Here is a 16,122-nt window from a genome sequence, read left to right on the forward strand (position 1 = left end):
AGAGCTGCGTAGATGGGCACAGATAAGGAACGACATAGAGAAAGACACGCAGCGAGATGGTCAGATAGATGGTCATAGATACCAGTCAACAGAGATTTATTTATTTATGCATACAGAAGTGGGGTACAGGCCGGAGGGGAAAGCAACTGACAGATAGTCTTGTCCTTGGTTTACTGGCTTAGTTCCAGCTCGGCACCCCCATCTCCCCACCACTGTGTCTTGGCCTTCTGCTTTGTATTTACTTTATTACACCACTTTGTGCAAGGGGAACAAACCAGGTTGTGAGCCTTGAGGAAAAGCATCAATAAAACTTTCCTTCAGCTCTCACCTTCCCATTGGTGTATGGCCTGTTTACTAGAGGGTTACCATACTTGACACATGGGTAGAGCATCCATGATCAATTTCCTTCTTGCATTGGGAATGGATTTCCCAGAAAAGTTGGAGAAAAATTAAAATGTCAACAAGCAGTAAAATAAGTTGGGGAGAAAATGAACGGTTCCTAATATACCCGGTGAGATCAATCCACTTAAATGCATTCTGAGTTCTTGATAAAGTTGGAAAATCATCTGTTGTCCTTAGGCCTTGTCTAAATAAGGAAAAGTAGATTTTGTTTTTTAAAGAAGAGAAGAAGAGATCCCTATCTTAACCTTCTCTTTTCCCTTTTACGACTTCAAATTAGTTGCATGAGTTGAATTATACAAGCTATGTTTTCAAACCTAATGTTCATCAAATTCAGTAAAGGAGATGGTTAAAACATGAATGCTGGCCCTCCCTGATGGTGCAGCGGGTTAAAGCACAGCACTAAGAAGCTAAAGCCACTTCAGCATGAGTTTGATCCCCACCCCGGAGGTGACCCACTTGGCGCGGCAGACCTCTCCTGATCCGCCCGCTGCTCCCCTCAGCAGTGTACTTAGTCAGACAGCCTGTTCTGCTCCCCACTCTGTCCCTGGTGAATCCTCTCACTGCCCCTGCACCTCTAGCCTGTACCCCAGCTCCGTATGCATAAATAAATAAATCTTTAAAAAAAACCCAAAAAACAAAAAACATGAATGCTGAGGGCTCCTGTCTGGTGGGTGACTTTGGAGCAAGGGTGCTTCTGGACACAGATGTTGCCAGATTAAAGTATGATAACTGAAATTACAGTGGGCCAGGGCACCTGTTAACTCTTGTGTGGTTACATGGAAAAGAAGTAATCTATAAAAATTGGTTGACTTTGAATTTCATCTTTGGACCAGGGACTAAAAGGAAGGCAAGGACCCCCAGGAACTTCTGGACAAAAGGGCTTGTTGGGGGCTCAGGTAGGTTTGAAAAACTAACAGGTGCCACACAGCTTCTCATTCACAATGTTTGATTTTATATACCTGAGTGTTCCTCTACAAATAAAACAAAGCCACCTAGTGTGTTGTGAAATTCGTGGGTATCAGGAATTTCTGAAAGCAACTACTTCAGTGCAGTGGACATTGATTGCCGCCTTCTACTGTAGGCATATTGTGACCTCTGCAATAAGAGTTTGTGTGTCAGCCTACAGCACAAGAACACATCGTTCTCTAAAGGGGTACAAATGATTAATTTAATTGTCACTAATATATAAAAAGTATTGTCCCAATTTTATAGATGAGGAAACTGAGGCTCAGGGATTGTTTAGTCATCTGAAAGAAGTGGCCAGACTAACCTCCAATTTGGATTCTTCTAGTTTCTGTCCTCCTCACCCTGTGTCTTGGTGGTCCATGATGGTGTTACACCTGATTGAGGCAGATGATCAGGAGTGGCTTCCTAGGGGAAGGCCAACTGAGACTGCTCAGAAAGATGAGCAGTAAGCTTTAACTTAGGGAAAAGAGTTTCTGTTTGGAGATTCAAAAGAGCAGCTCCAGGATGGTCTAAATCCTGCTGTGTCTCTTGGTCAAGGAAAATCTAACCGCAGACTAATTTAGTATTTCCTTTCTCATTTGATAATATTCACTAGTTGGAGTAGGCAAGAGTCCAGGCATTTGTCTTTCAGTATGATGATCAAATGATGTTTCCCTCTAGTCACCAGATCAGCCATCTATTTCTCTGCACATGGTATATGTAAACTCATGAACATCTTACTCCCCAACTCCAGTCAACTCAGAGGCTAAATGGTGCATATTATGCATTTTATATGTGAAAGATAAAGTAAAATATGTGGAAATCGAAAGGTGATATGAGCATATTTCAGGAATAGCTAGAGTGTCAGATAGTTCACCCTGCTGTCTTTGAGGTGATTTCAGTCATGTTCTTGTTGCAGGGGAATCCTGGGTTTCCAGGGCCACCTGGTTCCAAAGGAAAAGCTGGACCAAAAGGAATGAAGGTAAATTCAGAGAACACACTCTTCCTTGATGGCCAGTTGGCTGTTCTGTACGAATCTCTCCTTTGTGGTCATTCTTCACATGGGTATCTGAGGTGGTTGGCAATGATGCTGGTCCTCCTTTACCTCAGAGCTGCGTAGATGGGCACAGATAAGGAACGACATAGAGAAAGACACGCAGCGAGATGGTCAAATAGATGGTCATAGATACCAGTCAACAGAGACACGTCAATAGATAAACATGGATTCATCACAAATGCAGATTTAGATATCCTCACCTAAAAAAGTTACGTAATTGCTGTTTTATACCTGGCTTTGCTAGTTTTCAGGACCAAAATATTGACTGCATTTGTTAGTTATCTATACCTAACAAAACCGAGCGTTGAGATGTTTGCTTTCAACTGATGCCAGTGGGGCTTGAAACGAGTGACTAAAATATCCAAGCAAAATGACATAAAATTGCATATTTACGCATGAATGAATTTAATCTCTATCCTCTGTTATTAAAGGGAGAGGTTGGTGATTCCGGAAGAATAGGCTTGCAGGGTCCACAGGGACGAAGAGGGCAACCAGTAAGTCTAATCTCTCTTTGTTTAAATTAAATCTTTATCACGGTAACATTGTTTTATAATATTACCTAAGTTTCAGTTGTAAAACTTTGTAACTTGACATCTATAAGCGCTACTTCAAGATCACCACCAAGTATTTATATTTAACTTTTGGTGTATCTTTAACCTCCTGCACCCTCCCTCCCACTCCCTTCTGTTTTCTGTCAGTCCAGATGCTCAATGGATTTTTCGTTTGTAACTATTATTTAACATAAAATTCTAACATTCTGGATGAATTGAACTCAGTGTTACAGGTAGCATCACTAGAATGGTGGTGAATCTGAATAGTCTGGTGTTGGCAAGCTCTTGCATGACCTTGGCTGGCTTCTGGACGTAGATGCTGAAAGGCATGTGAAAGCACGTGGGCTTTGGGGGGGCGCTTTCAAGTGCCAGGTCTAAGCTCCAAGAATGTGAGAAAATAGGTCATGCGAGCCAGCATCCACGTCTGAGAAAGATAGTGAAAGGAGCTTATCAAGAGAAGAGTCCTGGTGTGTGTGAGGGCTGGGCCATCTGGGTCTGGACCCAGTGTTCCAAGATTAGAACACCAGATACAGAGTTAGAATAACTCTCAGCTATTATTACTTCTTGAGACTGTCCAGACAGATGAAGTCAATATGTTACTGTTTCAGTTTGTTGATGTAGAGTATATTAAGAGCACGCTGCAAATTAACGGTTCACTCATGTTGGACATAGCAGTCATTCCTCTGGTTCGTCCTTCACAGGCACTCCCCAAGTCCTGGACACACTAGAGGTCCACAGTCTGGAATTCTCAAATTTTCATTTCAACAGACTCCAAAACTGGCTCAAGAGTGTGCTGGCCTGTTCACAGGTTCTGAAGGGGGACATGCCAGGGGCCCTTTTCTATCTGACAGAGATGCGCTACAAGCATTTGAGTCTCTTTTCAGAGTGTTTAAGGAAACACTTTCCCAGGGAGACAAGGCATCCAGGCAGCGTTGTCAAGCTTTACGGGCCTAGATTTGATTGTCCAGGAACACAGCAGTAACCTCAAGGATCAGGATCACAGGCTTCCTTCCCAAAACAGGGCCACACAGCTTGCCTTCATCATGGCTCTGAACACTAGAGCACAGTAGTTATTTAATGACTCTATTCACTAAATAACTTAGCTTTGTGACACAGAATCATATTCCTACAACATATTCTGAGTTTCTTTCTGCAGCATATAATAGTTTTGTACCTTTTTTTTTTTTTTTAAGTAGAAGCAGCGTTGGTTTTCATGAGCCAGAGAAATTGCATTTTAGCAAGGTGAGGAGAAAGGAGCAGGCTTAAGAAGAGTAAGATTAAATGTGGAAGGTGGGAGAAAAGGATAAGATTACTGTAAATGGAAGATGGGGCAGGTAATGTTTTGCATGTACACACAATGTAGATGATGCCGTTAACACTGTTTAGCTTTATCAAAATCTGGCCATTGAAGGTGTCACAAAGCACATTCTTACTGATCTTTCCCTGGGGCAGACAAATCTGGGGAGTAGTGCCATTGTTTCTTTCTTGTACAATGAAAATAAGTTTAGGTCAAGGGGAACTTTCACAGTTACTTGGCTTGCTAAGTCCTTGGTGTCATCTTGCTGCCTTAGGACTTCACTGTAAAGGTGGTTATGATTTTTAGGACATAATGCAAAAAAGGTTATATCTTGGTCTTTTAAAGTTTTAAAACCTGCCCCTTCCTTATCTACTATGAAGGTAGGAAAAACCTCCACCAAAGCCCTTTGCCTTCTTCACCTCCCTGCGCTGCTGATTTTCTGAGTTCCGGTCATATTATCAACCAAAGGTTGTCTGGAGGACTGTAATTCACCGTGTGTCATTTTCTCAGGGTGCTCTTGGTCCAGATGGATATGGACGTCCAGGAAGAAAGGGAACAAAGGTGAGGGCTACCTACAGAATATTCTGAACTAAGGGCTGTAGTTTTTTTTTTTTTTAAAGATTTATTTATTTGTGCATACAGAACTGGGGTACAGGCCAGAGGCTCAGGGGCGGAGAGAGGCTTCACCAGGGACAGAGTGGGGGAGCAGAACAGGCAGATGACCAAAGTACACTGCTGAGGGGAGCAGCGGGTGGGTCAGGAGAGGTCTGCCATGCCATGTGGTCACCTCGGGGCAGGCGGGAATCGAATTCATGCGGAGGCGGCTTTAGATTCTCAGTGCTGTGCTTTAACCCGTTGTGCCACCAGGGAGGGCCTAAGGACTGTAGTTTTTAATTTTAGTGTTACTGGAATAAGGAGCGTTACCCATGCAGCATGCCACAAATGGTTTCTGCATGTTGTTCATGACACATTGTAGTTGCCAGAGACCTTTCCTTAAAAAATAAAAGCTGATTTTGTTATGCTCTCATTTAAAAATCAGCCTGGCTACGTCATCTTCCACCTGTGCCAGATACTCCCACCCCAGCTCCTTTCCCAGCTCCTTGCCTTATGCCGACCCTCTGACCTCTATTTGGGGTGCCCATCCTTATTTTCCTCTTTTGTTAAATGTTTACATGTTTTCTTAGAGCCACTCAAATATCACCTTCTCCCCTGGAAGCGTTCTTGGACTTCCTCATGCAGAGTCTTTTGTTCTTCACTCTGTGTTCCTAAATAAAGCACATTGTTTGTATGTCCACAGTAACCTCATCCCATTTAGGCTGTGTTAGAATTTAGCCATGCACACATGTTGACCTTCCAGTCTCTAAACTTGACAGCAGATTGCACTGGACTCACTTATGTGTTGCTGGAATGGGGCTGACGTGGAGTAGTGCTCAGTGACTACATTTAAACATCCCTTTGTGAATACCTGCCACTCCCATAGGAAGCTGGTATTTTAACATGTAGTTACAGGGTCACCGATAGAGGTTGTGAAGCTTGGAAGTCACCTGAAGCTTACCGAACAAATGAGATGTCAGTAGGCACTATTATTTCAGGTGCTTTAGCCTGCAACGTACATTTATTGCTTCACAAAACAAAAAAAACATGGGTTGTTTACTGGCACTCATGACAGTGGCAGGCCTCTGTGCTGGCTTCTCTGCTATTCTTGTTTCTCTTGTGGGACTGCAAGGTGGCACCACTGCCATTTTATCCACCAGGAAAAAGTCCTAAACTCAGTAAGCTCTTAGGAAATATCTGGGAAATGATGGTACAGAGGGTACCTCAGTGATCATCCAGTTCAACCTCATAAGAAATATCCTATTAAGAAAATTGAGACTCAGACATGACGTAACTTCCTATGTTTGCGTGGCTTATCAGGGACAGAGCTGAGTGCAGAAGCCAGTTCACTGGTGCCTTATTCTGGCATCCCGAGTCTTCTTTGAATGGGAGCATTGACACAGCAGAGGAGTTCTTGGTAGAATTCGACTGTGTATGTTTTGAGCCAACTTGGCGTTAAGTCCAGGGCAGTTTATGCTTCTTGTGACACGTAACCACCTGGAGCACACACTGTCCCTTCCTGTTGCATGCATTTGTCCTGGCAGTACACCATGGCCTCCCTTCCATGACACTCAGTCTCCTTGGCCGGTGCCTGCCTCTTCCTAGTGTGCTCATTCTCCTCTTCTCTGAGTTGGCGTTCACACCTTCTCTCCCTCCCTCAAGCCTCCAAGACCCGCTGTCTCTTCCACGCTGGTAGCAGACTGTTGTGCTTCTTCTTCCATTAATTAAATGGACGCAGTACGAGGAGGCCTCTACATACATCCGGCATGGAGACCAGCCTGCTTGTCTCTGTACTTACAAACCCCGCACTTCCTTCCAGAGTGTGCCTGAGTCCGTGCCCCTATCTGGGTGGGGGGTGGGCTCCTCTTTTTAATACATTCCTTTTTTTAATGCCTCCTAAAGGCCCTGGCTCTGTGGTGCCACCTTCCTTTTTTCACATGACCGAGTTTTCTTCCTTCTTCATTGTTCTTTCCCATCAGTACACAAAGAAGTGGGAGCGTCTTCCATCTAGACAAATAAGCAAAACACAACCCTCACTTAAACTATACATGTCCATCATCCCATTTCTCTTTGGAAAAGCCCTATGAAAGGACAGTCTATAGCAGTGGTGCCACCCAAGGGTGACTTCACCCTCCAGAGGACAGCTGGCACTATCTGGAGACGTTTCGGCTGGAAGACTCCTTGGCTGCTTCCAGTATCTCCTGAGTACAGACCAGCCATGCGGCTTTTCACCCCCTACACAGGCCCACCCCTCCCAACACACAACCTTCGGGTCCACGGCCAGTGGCTGACAAGGCCGAGAAGCTTCACTTCACTTTTCTGATTCTGACCACTGCTGTCAAGCCTCCGCGCTACGGCTCTGCCTGTTGACGCGGCCGTCAGGCTCGGAGCGACAGCGAACAGCCGGTTCTCTCTCGCCCTCACTGGGCTGCCTTTGACCAAGGTGACTTGGGTTTGTTCTTGAAACTTCCTCACCCAACATTGAGCACACCCCACTTTCCCAGTTTTCACTGGCTGCTCTTTCTCAGCCTCTTTAGCTGGATCCTCCGAATTTTCTTGAGCTCTAAATATTGGCAGACTCAGGGATCTACCCTTCTGATTTCCTTTCTCTGTTCCCCCAGTGGCCCTATCCAGTCCCTGCACTAATACCATTTGTCCTGTCATCTCCAGTTTATGTCGCCAGCTCAGACCAGTCGCTTAAACTCAAAATATGCTTCTCTTGCTCATCTAGTGTATAAAGCAGGCGGCTTTAAAATTAGCCTGTTCCCAAACAACTTTTTAAATTCTTCTTGTATGTTATCTTTATTATGGAAAAGTTCAAGCACAAATAAAAGTGGAGAGGGTAGTATAGTGATACCTAACCCCCTCCCAGATACCCATCATCTGGCTCAAACAGTGAAAAATGTTTGGCTCATTCTGTCTTCCCACACTCCCACTGCAAGACTATGCAGTGAATCCCAGGAATCTCATACCTCAGGCATCAGTAGGTTTCAGGTATCTCTGAGTGATTCTTTAAAAATATACAGTACAGTCATTCCATTTAAAAATGAACACTAGTCCTTTAATATTCTCAAACATCCAGTCAACACTGATTCTCCTGAAAACTGTCCCACCATCTCAGGAAATGGCAACTCCATCCTTCAATTGTTCAAGACTCATGCTTACACCATCTTCCATATGTTGCTTTCTCTCACCCCCTAAATTTAATTTATTAACACATAATAGTGAGTCAGTCTTCAAAACAGACCAGCATTGTCCCACTGACCCCCACAGCTGCTGCCATCCTCTGGGCCACGCCAGAGGATCCGAATTTCGACACTGACCACATACCTGCTCTCCCTGCTTCCACTGCCTCACCTAGCTTGTTCACTGCGCAGGAGCCAGAACCATCTTGCAGACACATGGCCAGGTTATGTCTCTCCTTGACTCCGCCCAGCAGTGCCGCCCAGTGTCATTCAGTTGAAGGCCACTGTGACCATGGCTTACAAGACTGCTAACTGGCCCCTCTGTTGACCACCTGGCCTCATCTCCTGCCCCCACCAGCCCATCATTCTTTTCTGCTGTTCCCCAGATACATCCCACATTCATACTCTTGCCTCAAGGTTTTCCATATACTCTTCCCTCTGCTTGGAATACTTTTCTTCCGTATCTGCTTGGCTTGTCTCTTCGACACATGCTGTCTTTGCCCAAATGCCACCTTTATCTTTCTAAAAATGCTTTTACCTGATCGCCTTCTATGGGTCAGCCTCCCTTCCCCCCCCACACTATCCATGTCATTCTTTATCTCTTAACTCCCCACTGGGAGTACCATTTCTCTTTCCCTGACATATTTCTTTCTCACTAGTTGGGTAAGTTCCACAATAGCAGAATTTTTGGTGTGTTCACCATTGAATTCCCAGTACCCAGAGAAGTGCCTGGTACAGGGTGGGTGCCAAATACGTATCTGCTGAATGAGTAATTATTTTAGAGTATGCCTCGGCTCTAACAAGGAGTTACCTGCTCAGCCTGGACTCCTAAGAGCAATGAACACATGCTCTCTCCCCCGCTGCTAGGGCCAGAGGCGTGCTGGTCAGAGACAGAGACGCCGCTGCCCTTCTCAGGGCCCAGGCCCCTCTTTGGACTGCAGAGAAAGGGGAAGTACGTGGAGCCCCTCAGTTTAGTAACCTTTTCTTGGGTCAGATCTCCAGCTAATTAAAGAGATAAAATTGTTTCAGAAGGAAGTTTCATTACACAGTCTCTCAAATAGGGGGGTCCATTTGTGAAAATCATTTGTAAGTTGTTTCACACTGAATTATAGAAATAAAATATGATCACTGGGGAGTAGCTCAAGATAGCAGATGCACTAGTCATTTTTCCTGGCTGTTTTGAGTTTCTCCTCAAAATTTTAGTTTCTTCTTTTTCCCTGAGGAATGTCAGAGTAAGACTCCAGAGGCATGACATTACACTAACCCTCATTTCCTTTCTGACACTAGGGTGGAATCGGACTTCCTGGCTATCCTGGTGCACAAGTGAGACGGTCCCTCCCTTGGCCCGGCCGCCGGTACGCAACATGCAGCTCTAGCTGTATTTCTTTTTCTTAATACTCAAGGTTCTGCTTTGATCCTATTAAGGGAGAAGTTGGGGACCCAGGCCGCCAAGGAGAGAAGGGGGCAAAGGGCCACAGAGGGACAAGGGTAAGAACCAGGAATTGACCTTCTCGAGCTCTCCAGAGGCGCATCACGACACCCTGCTCACAGGAGCACATTTCCGCGCTGGTAATGGACGTGTTAGCAGCAAGCCCATGTCCTCCTCGGTCAGTGCACTGTCCACACAATCCTTGGCTGTCCACTCCGCACTTGGTCTTACTCCAATTTACCCTCTGAATGCAAATGGGGTTCACCAGACCTTAGCAGCAGAAAATCCAAATTGGTGTTTTAGTTACGCATTGTAAACCTTTCAAAAAACAAGTTTGGGGGTACCTCTATGCTTAGTAAGTTTAGCTGGCATGTGGAAGCGTATTATTTTAGCTGCAGAACTTCCAAGCGTTAACTTTTTCTTAGCTATTTTAGGATTAGATGTCAGGTCAGTGACTGCCATCTCAGTGGACTTTGAGTCAAGTTTTCATGGTGCATACCATTAAAAATCCATTCCTCCACATTCTGAAGATTCCGTCTTGAAGCACCTCTCTACTGCCAGCTCTTTGTGGAAAGAGTAACCCTATGATGCCTGACTCCTCAGCAGTGTTAGGCTGAGAGACATAGAGACCTTTTTGGAAAAGGACAGGATGCACTCAGTGAAGAAAAGAGGAAAGGAGAGAGAACATGAATTTTCTAAAATTAAAAAAAAATAGTAATAGTTATTTTTTGTAAATTGCAAGGATACAAAGAAAGTTATGATTTATACCCAATTTGGCTTGCTGCTGACTGTTGATTTGCTCAGCTAAGCTTATCTTTCTGGGTTCAGATAAAAGATAAAGCAACAATTATGTGCAGATAATTCTCTGTCAGTTCAGATTCCTATAAGATGAACAGTGAGCCCTTGGTTGACCTGTGCCTTTTTGGAGACACCAGAAACCAGGAGTTCAAGGAACCTTTCTCTTCTCTTGAGGCCAGACTCTCAATGCAGAGTTCCAGCATCCTTTCAATTACATGGCCTGGAGGTTCAACTGAGTATTAAGCCAGCCTTTATGGTCTGTTTGGAAGAGTTTGTGTGTTCATACATGTTGTCTGGAATTGGGTATGGTGGCAGGGGTGGGGTGGGGGCGGAATTTAGATAGCTAAAGAAACTGCTTTCTCGTCTCTGTGACTCACTCCACTGATCACAGTGGATAAAATAACTGGCCCATAAGCAGAGCTGTTGGTCCTGGGATCAGTGACAACTTGGTATCTCAAAAGGAGTCTGATGCTTTTAAGCGACTTACTGCACTGGTTTGGTCATTTCAGGGCAATACTGGCTTTCCTGGATTTTTTGGAACTCCAGGTGACCGAGGCCCACCAGGACCAATGGTAACATGGAAACTTCGCCTTTCACTTATTTTCAATCTTTGTGTAGAAGCGAAGCACTTGCTAAGTGGCATCTCTGAAAAGCAATGACTCTTTGGGACACACAGAAGTTCTAGATAAGGAATGGGTAACTCAGCTGTAGAGGGCGTTAGCGGCAAACGGTTACACTGTGTATTTGCTCAGTAGACTTTTTTCTTGAACACTGGAAGCAGCAGCTGGCCATATATGTCTGTCCCAATACATAAGAGATACATCAGAGGACACAAGTCACTGAAGAGTGAGTTTATCAATGTAAGCAAGATGAACAGTATTTATGTAAAAAACAGAAGGAAACCTAACAATATGACATTTATTTAAACTGAACTGAACTGAAAAGGTTGCAAACCCACAAATATTTTTCAAGTTTTCTGGAATGTCATTTGGAACATGAGGAAAGATTTTGAGGCTGTTGCTACTTTGTTCCACGCCTTATAACAGGGCCGAGGCTGTAACTCCATGAGGGATGGCATAGCACAGGTCATCTGGGTGTTGAATCTGGTGTTTTCGCTGCAAATTACAGAAGTCACAGAAACAGCAAAGACATAGCAGCAAAAGTCTTAGAACCACCTTTGCCCACTTTACAAATAAGGAAGCAAAAACTGAGATGATAGTGACCTGCCCAGAGTCACAAATTACTCCCTTCTAGAGTCTAAATAAGAACAGGCTCTCTATTCTCCCAGCACAGTTGAAGTTGAGCAGCTCTCTTCTGGAGGGTTCCTGTGAAGACATGCTTAGTACTAGGGAAGGGGTGGCGTGATGGGGGTGGCTCTCAAAGTGCCTATGAATGATCTCTCCTGAATTTGACCCTTCACTATACCTCAGTCTCAGAATGACCTACTCTTAAGAATCTTTACGTACTATCTACTGGGCCTCCTGACTGACATCTGGGACAAAGTAGGCACTCAGACAGCCTTCCTTAAGGGAGGGTCAGGCAGAACTCCAGAGCCAGGAGGGAAGGGCAGAAGGTGGTCTGTGTACTGTGGTCAATTTTTTTAGAACCTCTTGTCAACTCTGAGATAATAATGTGTTAGGCCTCAGAATCCTGCATTTTGAACCCAAGTTTTATTCTTTCTAGGGTGTCCAGGGCCCCAAAGGTGTGGCAGATAGGACGGTAGGTGAAGATTTTAATTTGAAACTTTATTCTTTTCACAAAGCTTTCCACCTTCACAAAATAGAAATCTGTAAAGATCCTTTAGTTTCTACTCTTAAAAATTCTCTTTGTGGATTTTACTCTGGGAATGTTATAACCAAGTCAAATACAAAGAGTGGAATACTACTTCAAATCCTAGAGGGAACCTGCATGTTTTTGAGTAACACTAATTGACATGAAAGGAAAGCTCTATCTTTCTGCAGCATACTTTTTTGTAAAGTTCAAAAATTGCCTATAAAGTATTTATAAGGCAGCACAGATGTAATACAGGCCTTTGTGTCTCATAGCATATCTGAAAACAGTCTGAGAAATCTGTGGGGTTTTTTTTTGGTCTTCCAAGTACAAAAGTGCTATTGAGGGAGGAAAATGGATGGGTAGAGAAAACTAAAGAGCAGTTGGGATGGAGGGGAGAACAGATCAGAGAGGATGGGCCAAAGGGAAGAAACAGATTTCTAGGAGGTGTTGAGGTATCTGTCTTGGCAACCACTCTTTAGATGTGTTCCAGGAATTGCTAGTATGAAGACCTAAGAATTAAAGGCCTTTCTGTGCCCTGGTGCCAGGAGTCCTGGTTTAAACTTCTCCAGAATCCTTGCAAATAATTATAGTACAGGAATTTTTCCAGGATTCAGAAATAGTAATCATTGCATAGTTTCATCTGCTGTATCAATGCTTAGGGTTTCTGTTGTGGATTATAAAGCTTCAGACCTGTACTGGTAACATCCATGTGACAAGTCTCTGAGTCACGAAAATGAGGAGCACTGTTCTTCAAATTAAGTACTTTTCCTTTTCACTCTCTCTACCCAACAGCCTTGTGAAATTGTTGGTTTCGTGCGAGAAAACTGCCGTAAGTTTGAAGGAGGCTTCGAAGGAACCAGTGGTTTGAAGTGGGACTGGGTCATGGACCAGGGATGTAGTGACTTGTGAAATGGACTGAGGTTTGGAAGGTGACATTGTGCGTCCTGGAAGGCTCTTTTTTTTTTTTTTAAGATTTATTTGTTTATGCATATAAGAAATGGGGTATAGGACAGAGGTGTGGGGGTGAGAAGATTTACCAGAGACAGAGTGGGGAGCAGAACAGGCAGATTTTGACTGAAACACACTGCTGAGGGGAGCAGCAGGAGGATCAGGAGAGGTCTGCTGCGCCATGTGGGTCACCTCCCTGGCTGCTGCAGTGGCTGCGGACAGCTTCATAGCGCTGTGCTTTAATCCCTTGCACCACCTGGGAGGGCCTTGAAAGGCGCTTATAAATTGGTATGTTTGACCCCCTTGGGTCAGTAATTTTCCACAGTGTCAATTCAGGATTGACATGGCTGAGAAGCACGCCATCTCAGGAGAAGAAGAATTCTGCAGTACAGCACCTTAGGAATTGCAGTGCTAATTATACACTGACTGTCTGCTCCTTGGTGCTTCTTATGAATGGGAGGATTCAGGAAGAAAAAATGAATGTCAGTAAACCTATAAAAATGACCTCACAATGAGTCAAAGAATACAACTTAAAATAATGAGATGTTCTTTTTGTTCTCAAATTAGAAATTTTTCCAATGACTGAAAAAAAAAAGCTCTATCTAAATTTAGGAAGTATATACAAAAGGACAGATTGCTGTTGGTGGTGTAAATTAGTGCAGATGCTCTGAAGAGCAATTGGATAATGTATATCAAAAGCTATAGTGATATTTCTGTAGGACTGTAACTGGACAAATATACACAAGTACATGTGCAGGTATGCTCACCACAAAGAGATGTTGGCATAAAAGTCATAAGATATCCACACACACACACACACACACACACACACACACACACACACATCCAAAAGATATTGACATCGCAGAACAGATGATACTGATCTGTATTTGTGGATGCAAAAAGATAGATGTTCATTCACTAAGTAAAGAAAGGTTTGGAATAGTATATATATCCTAAGCTTCAACTTTTATGAAATAAAACATATTTTTATATACCTATATGTGATGATGAAAGGTTAATTTTGATTTTTGTATTTTCAACTTTTCCATAAAAGTATATTAAATTGTGTGCACACACTTACAGTTGATAGGTAATAATAGAGTTTTTGATGTCTATGAATGTGTATAAATAGATATTTGCATGGCTGCAGAATACCTGCCTCTCTTATGTAGATTGAAGGTGAGTTGAGTGTGACCTCAGTGCTCAGCAGCAATGACACAAAGATATTTCTCTAATCAAAGCCTAGAAGTTGTGGCCCAGGGCTGAGAGGGAACTCCATGATGTTTAAGGACAGGGGCTCTTTCTTTTGTCTTGCTTTGCCAGTGGGACAAGGATTCTATTTCACAAGCCCCCTAATGGTTCTAGATGTCAAGCTTCAACCAGCAGGAAAAGGAAAGCAAAGGAGAAGGATGCCTTCTCAAAGTGGAACCTCCCATTTTTCTTACACCATTATCCAGTTACTAAAGATGGCTGCGCTGTTGGGAAATGTAGTCCTTGCTCTGGGCAGCCATATACCTACCCAGAGATTGGGATTTATTACTATAGAAAAAAGGAAGAGACAGGAATTAGGTAACAAGTAGAATTTCTGATTGAATATTTCCAAGGACGTGGTTTTTCATATTGAAATACCACATGGAAAGATACGGACAAAACACCCACATAAACTAACAGTGTCGTCTTTTCTCTCCCAAACAATTTCTCTTGCAGCTTGTTCAACAGGTAAATAATATTTCTTCTTATTGACTCCAGTCTTCTCCTGTTTAGGGGCAGTACAGGAAATCTTAAACTTCTATTTTTATCACCTCAAGGTGTTTCTAAATGCCCCATGTTCCCAACCGAAGTGGTCTTTGCTCTGGACATGTCAAATGGTGTCTATCAGTTGGATTTTGAGAGAATGAAAAGCATTTTGTTATCTCTGTTGATGAAGATGGAGATCAGTGAGAGTAACTGTCCGGTGGGTGCCCGAGTGGCCGTCATTTCATACAACACCAAAACAGACTACCTGATCCGCTTCTCTGACTACCTGGGGAAGCCTGCACTCCTGCAGGCCGTGGAGATGATCCCCCTGTCGTGGTCGTCTGGCAGCAGGAAACTCGGTGACACCATGAAGTTCGTGGCAAGGCATCTGTTTAAACGCGTGCGTGCGGGCCTTCTTGTGAGGAAAGTGGCCGTGTTCTTCCAGGCAGGCTGGGCCTACGACGCGGCTGCCATCAACACGGCCTTTCTGGAGCTCAGTGCCCTGGACATCTTCCCCGTCGTCATCACCTTCACCCAGAGGCACAACCTCCCAGATGCTCTGCTGGTATGTGGGGAACCACTGGGCAGCGGGCTGCTCAGTTCAGGGGAGGACTCCCGAGAGGGCCCATGTGTGCAGTGTGTATGGGGGATCTCCTCATGGGCTCTCCTGTTAGTGCTCTTCCTTGAGAGCAAACTCAGTGCTGAGTGCCTCACAAAAGTCTTATTCAGTTACCTCCCAGACTCCGTAAGGTGGGTGTGATTGGTGATTGTATGTCTCCATTTCAGAGAGAAGAAACTGAGACTTAGCGTAGGTAATCACACCAGAGGTTAGAAATCTAGTTAGACTGAAATTATCTGCCTCGGTCATGCTTAACCACCATGCTGAACTGTCTCGTGGGACTCCATGAAAGGTCTTTGTTCAAATTGCATATTCTTATGAGAGTGGGTAATTGCACTGACTCTAAATGCACAGCTGGATGGATTCTGGGTGTTTAAACCCTTCACCAAGACGTGTTCCAGATCTGAACCCTCTCAGCATTCTCTACACTTTCCCTCACATCTCTTCCCATATCAGAGATTCCTTCTTGCCTCTCTCACAGTCAAACTGTTGGACCCATGCTGGACTTTTGTGTATGCTAGACACTCTCTGATGTACTGTTTTGTGTCTGGCTTCTTTCACTCCATGTTAATGTCTGTTTTCTCTATTAGTCTATGGCATGTAATTTGTTTCGTTCACCACTTTTCTGAAACGTTCTAGGGTATTTGTATACCTTTTTTTTTTTCCTGTTCTCCAAACTTTACTTTTTGAACTGAAACCCATGCGATACATTCTTGTGTATCTCTGGGATGATTGCAAAATGATAGGTGGTTTCCAGACTGGTTATAAATAGCAGGTTGGACAA

At 43.9% G+C, this 16,122-nt stretch overlaps 1 protein-coding gene across 1 annotated transcript in view; it reads left to right on the forward strand.

Annotated features, from left to right (window-relative positions):
- The window catches only part of LOC101627429 (collagen alpha-4(VI) chain-like), a 66,112-nt gene that overhangs the window by 34,036 nt on the left and 15,954 nt on the right, over positions 1 to 16,122 (forward strand). The window contains exons 22-32 of the mRNA XM_012732075.1: positions 1,236 to 1,298; positions 2,267 to 2,329; positions 2,836 to 2,898; positions 4,763 to 4,813; positions 9,319 to 9,354; positions 9,457 to 9,519; positions 10,768 to 10,830; positions 11,942 to 11,977; positions 12,824 to 12,860; positions 14,690 to 14,701; positions 14,791 to 15,284. Coding sequence (XP_012587529.1) covers positions 1,236 to 1,298; positions 2,267 to 2,329; positions 2,836 to 2,898; positions 4,763 to 4,813; positions 9,319 to 9,354; positions 9,457 to 9,519; positions 10,768 to 10,830; positions 11,942 to 11,977; positions 12,824 to 12,860; positions 14,690 to 14,701; positions 14,791 to 15,284 — 981 coding nt within the window. The remainder of the gene's footprint in view (positions 1 to 1,235; positions 1,299 to 2,266; positions 2,330 to 2,835; positions 2,899 to 4,762; positions 4,814 to 9,318; positions 9,355 to 9,456; positions 9,520 to 10,767; positions 10,831 to 11,941; positions 11,978 to 12,823; positions 12,861 to 14,689; positions 14,702 to 14,790; positions 15,285 to 16,122) is intronic.

Source organism: Condylura cristata, unplaced genomic scaffold (genome assembly GCF_000260355.1).
Source record: "Condylura cristata isolate star-nosed mole 26May11 unplaced genomic scaffold, ConCri1.0 scaffold00033, whole genome shotgun sequence".
In the NCBI taxonomy this organism is placed as follows: domain Eukaryota; kingdom Metazoa; phylum Chordata; class Mammalia; order Eulipotyphla; family Talpidae; genus Condylura; species Condylura cristata.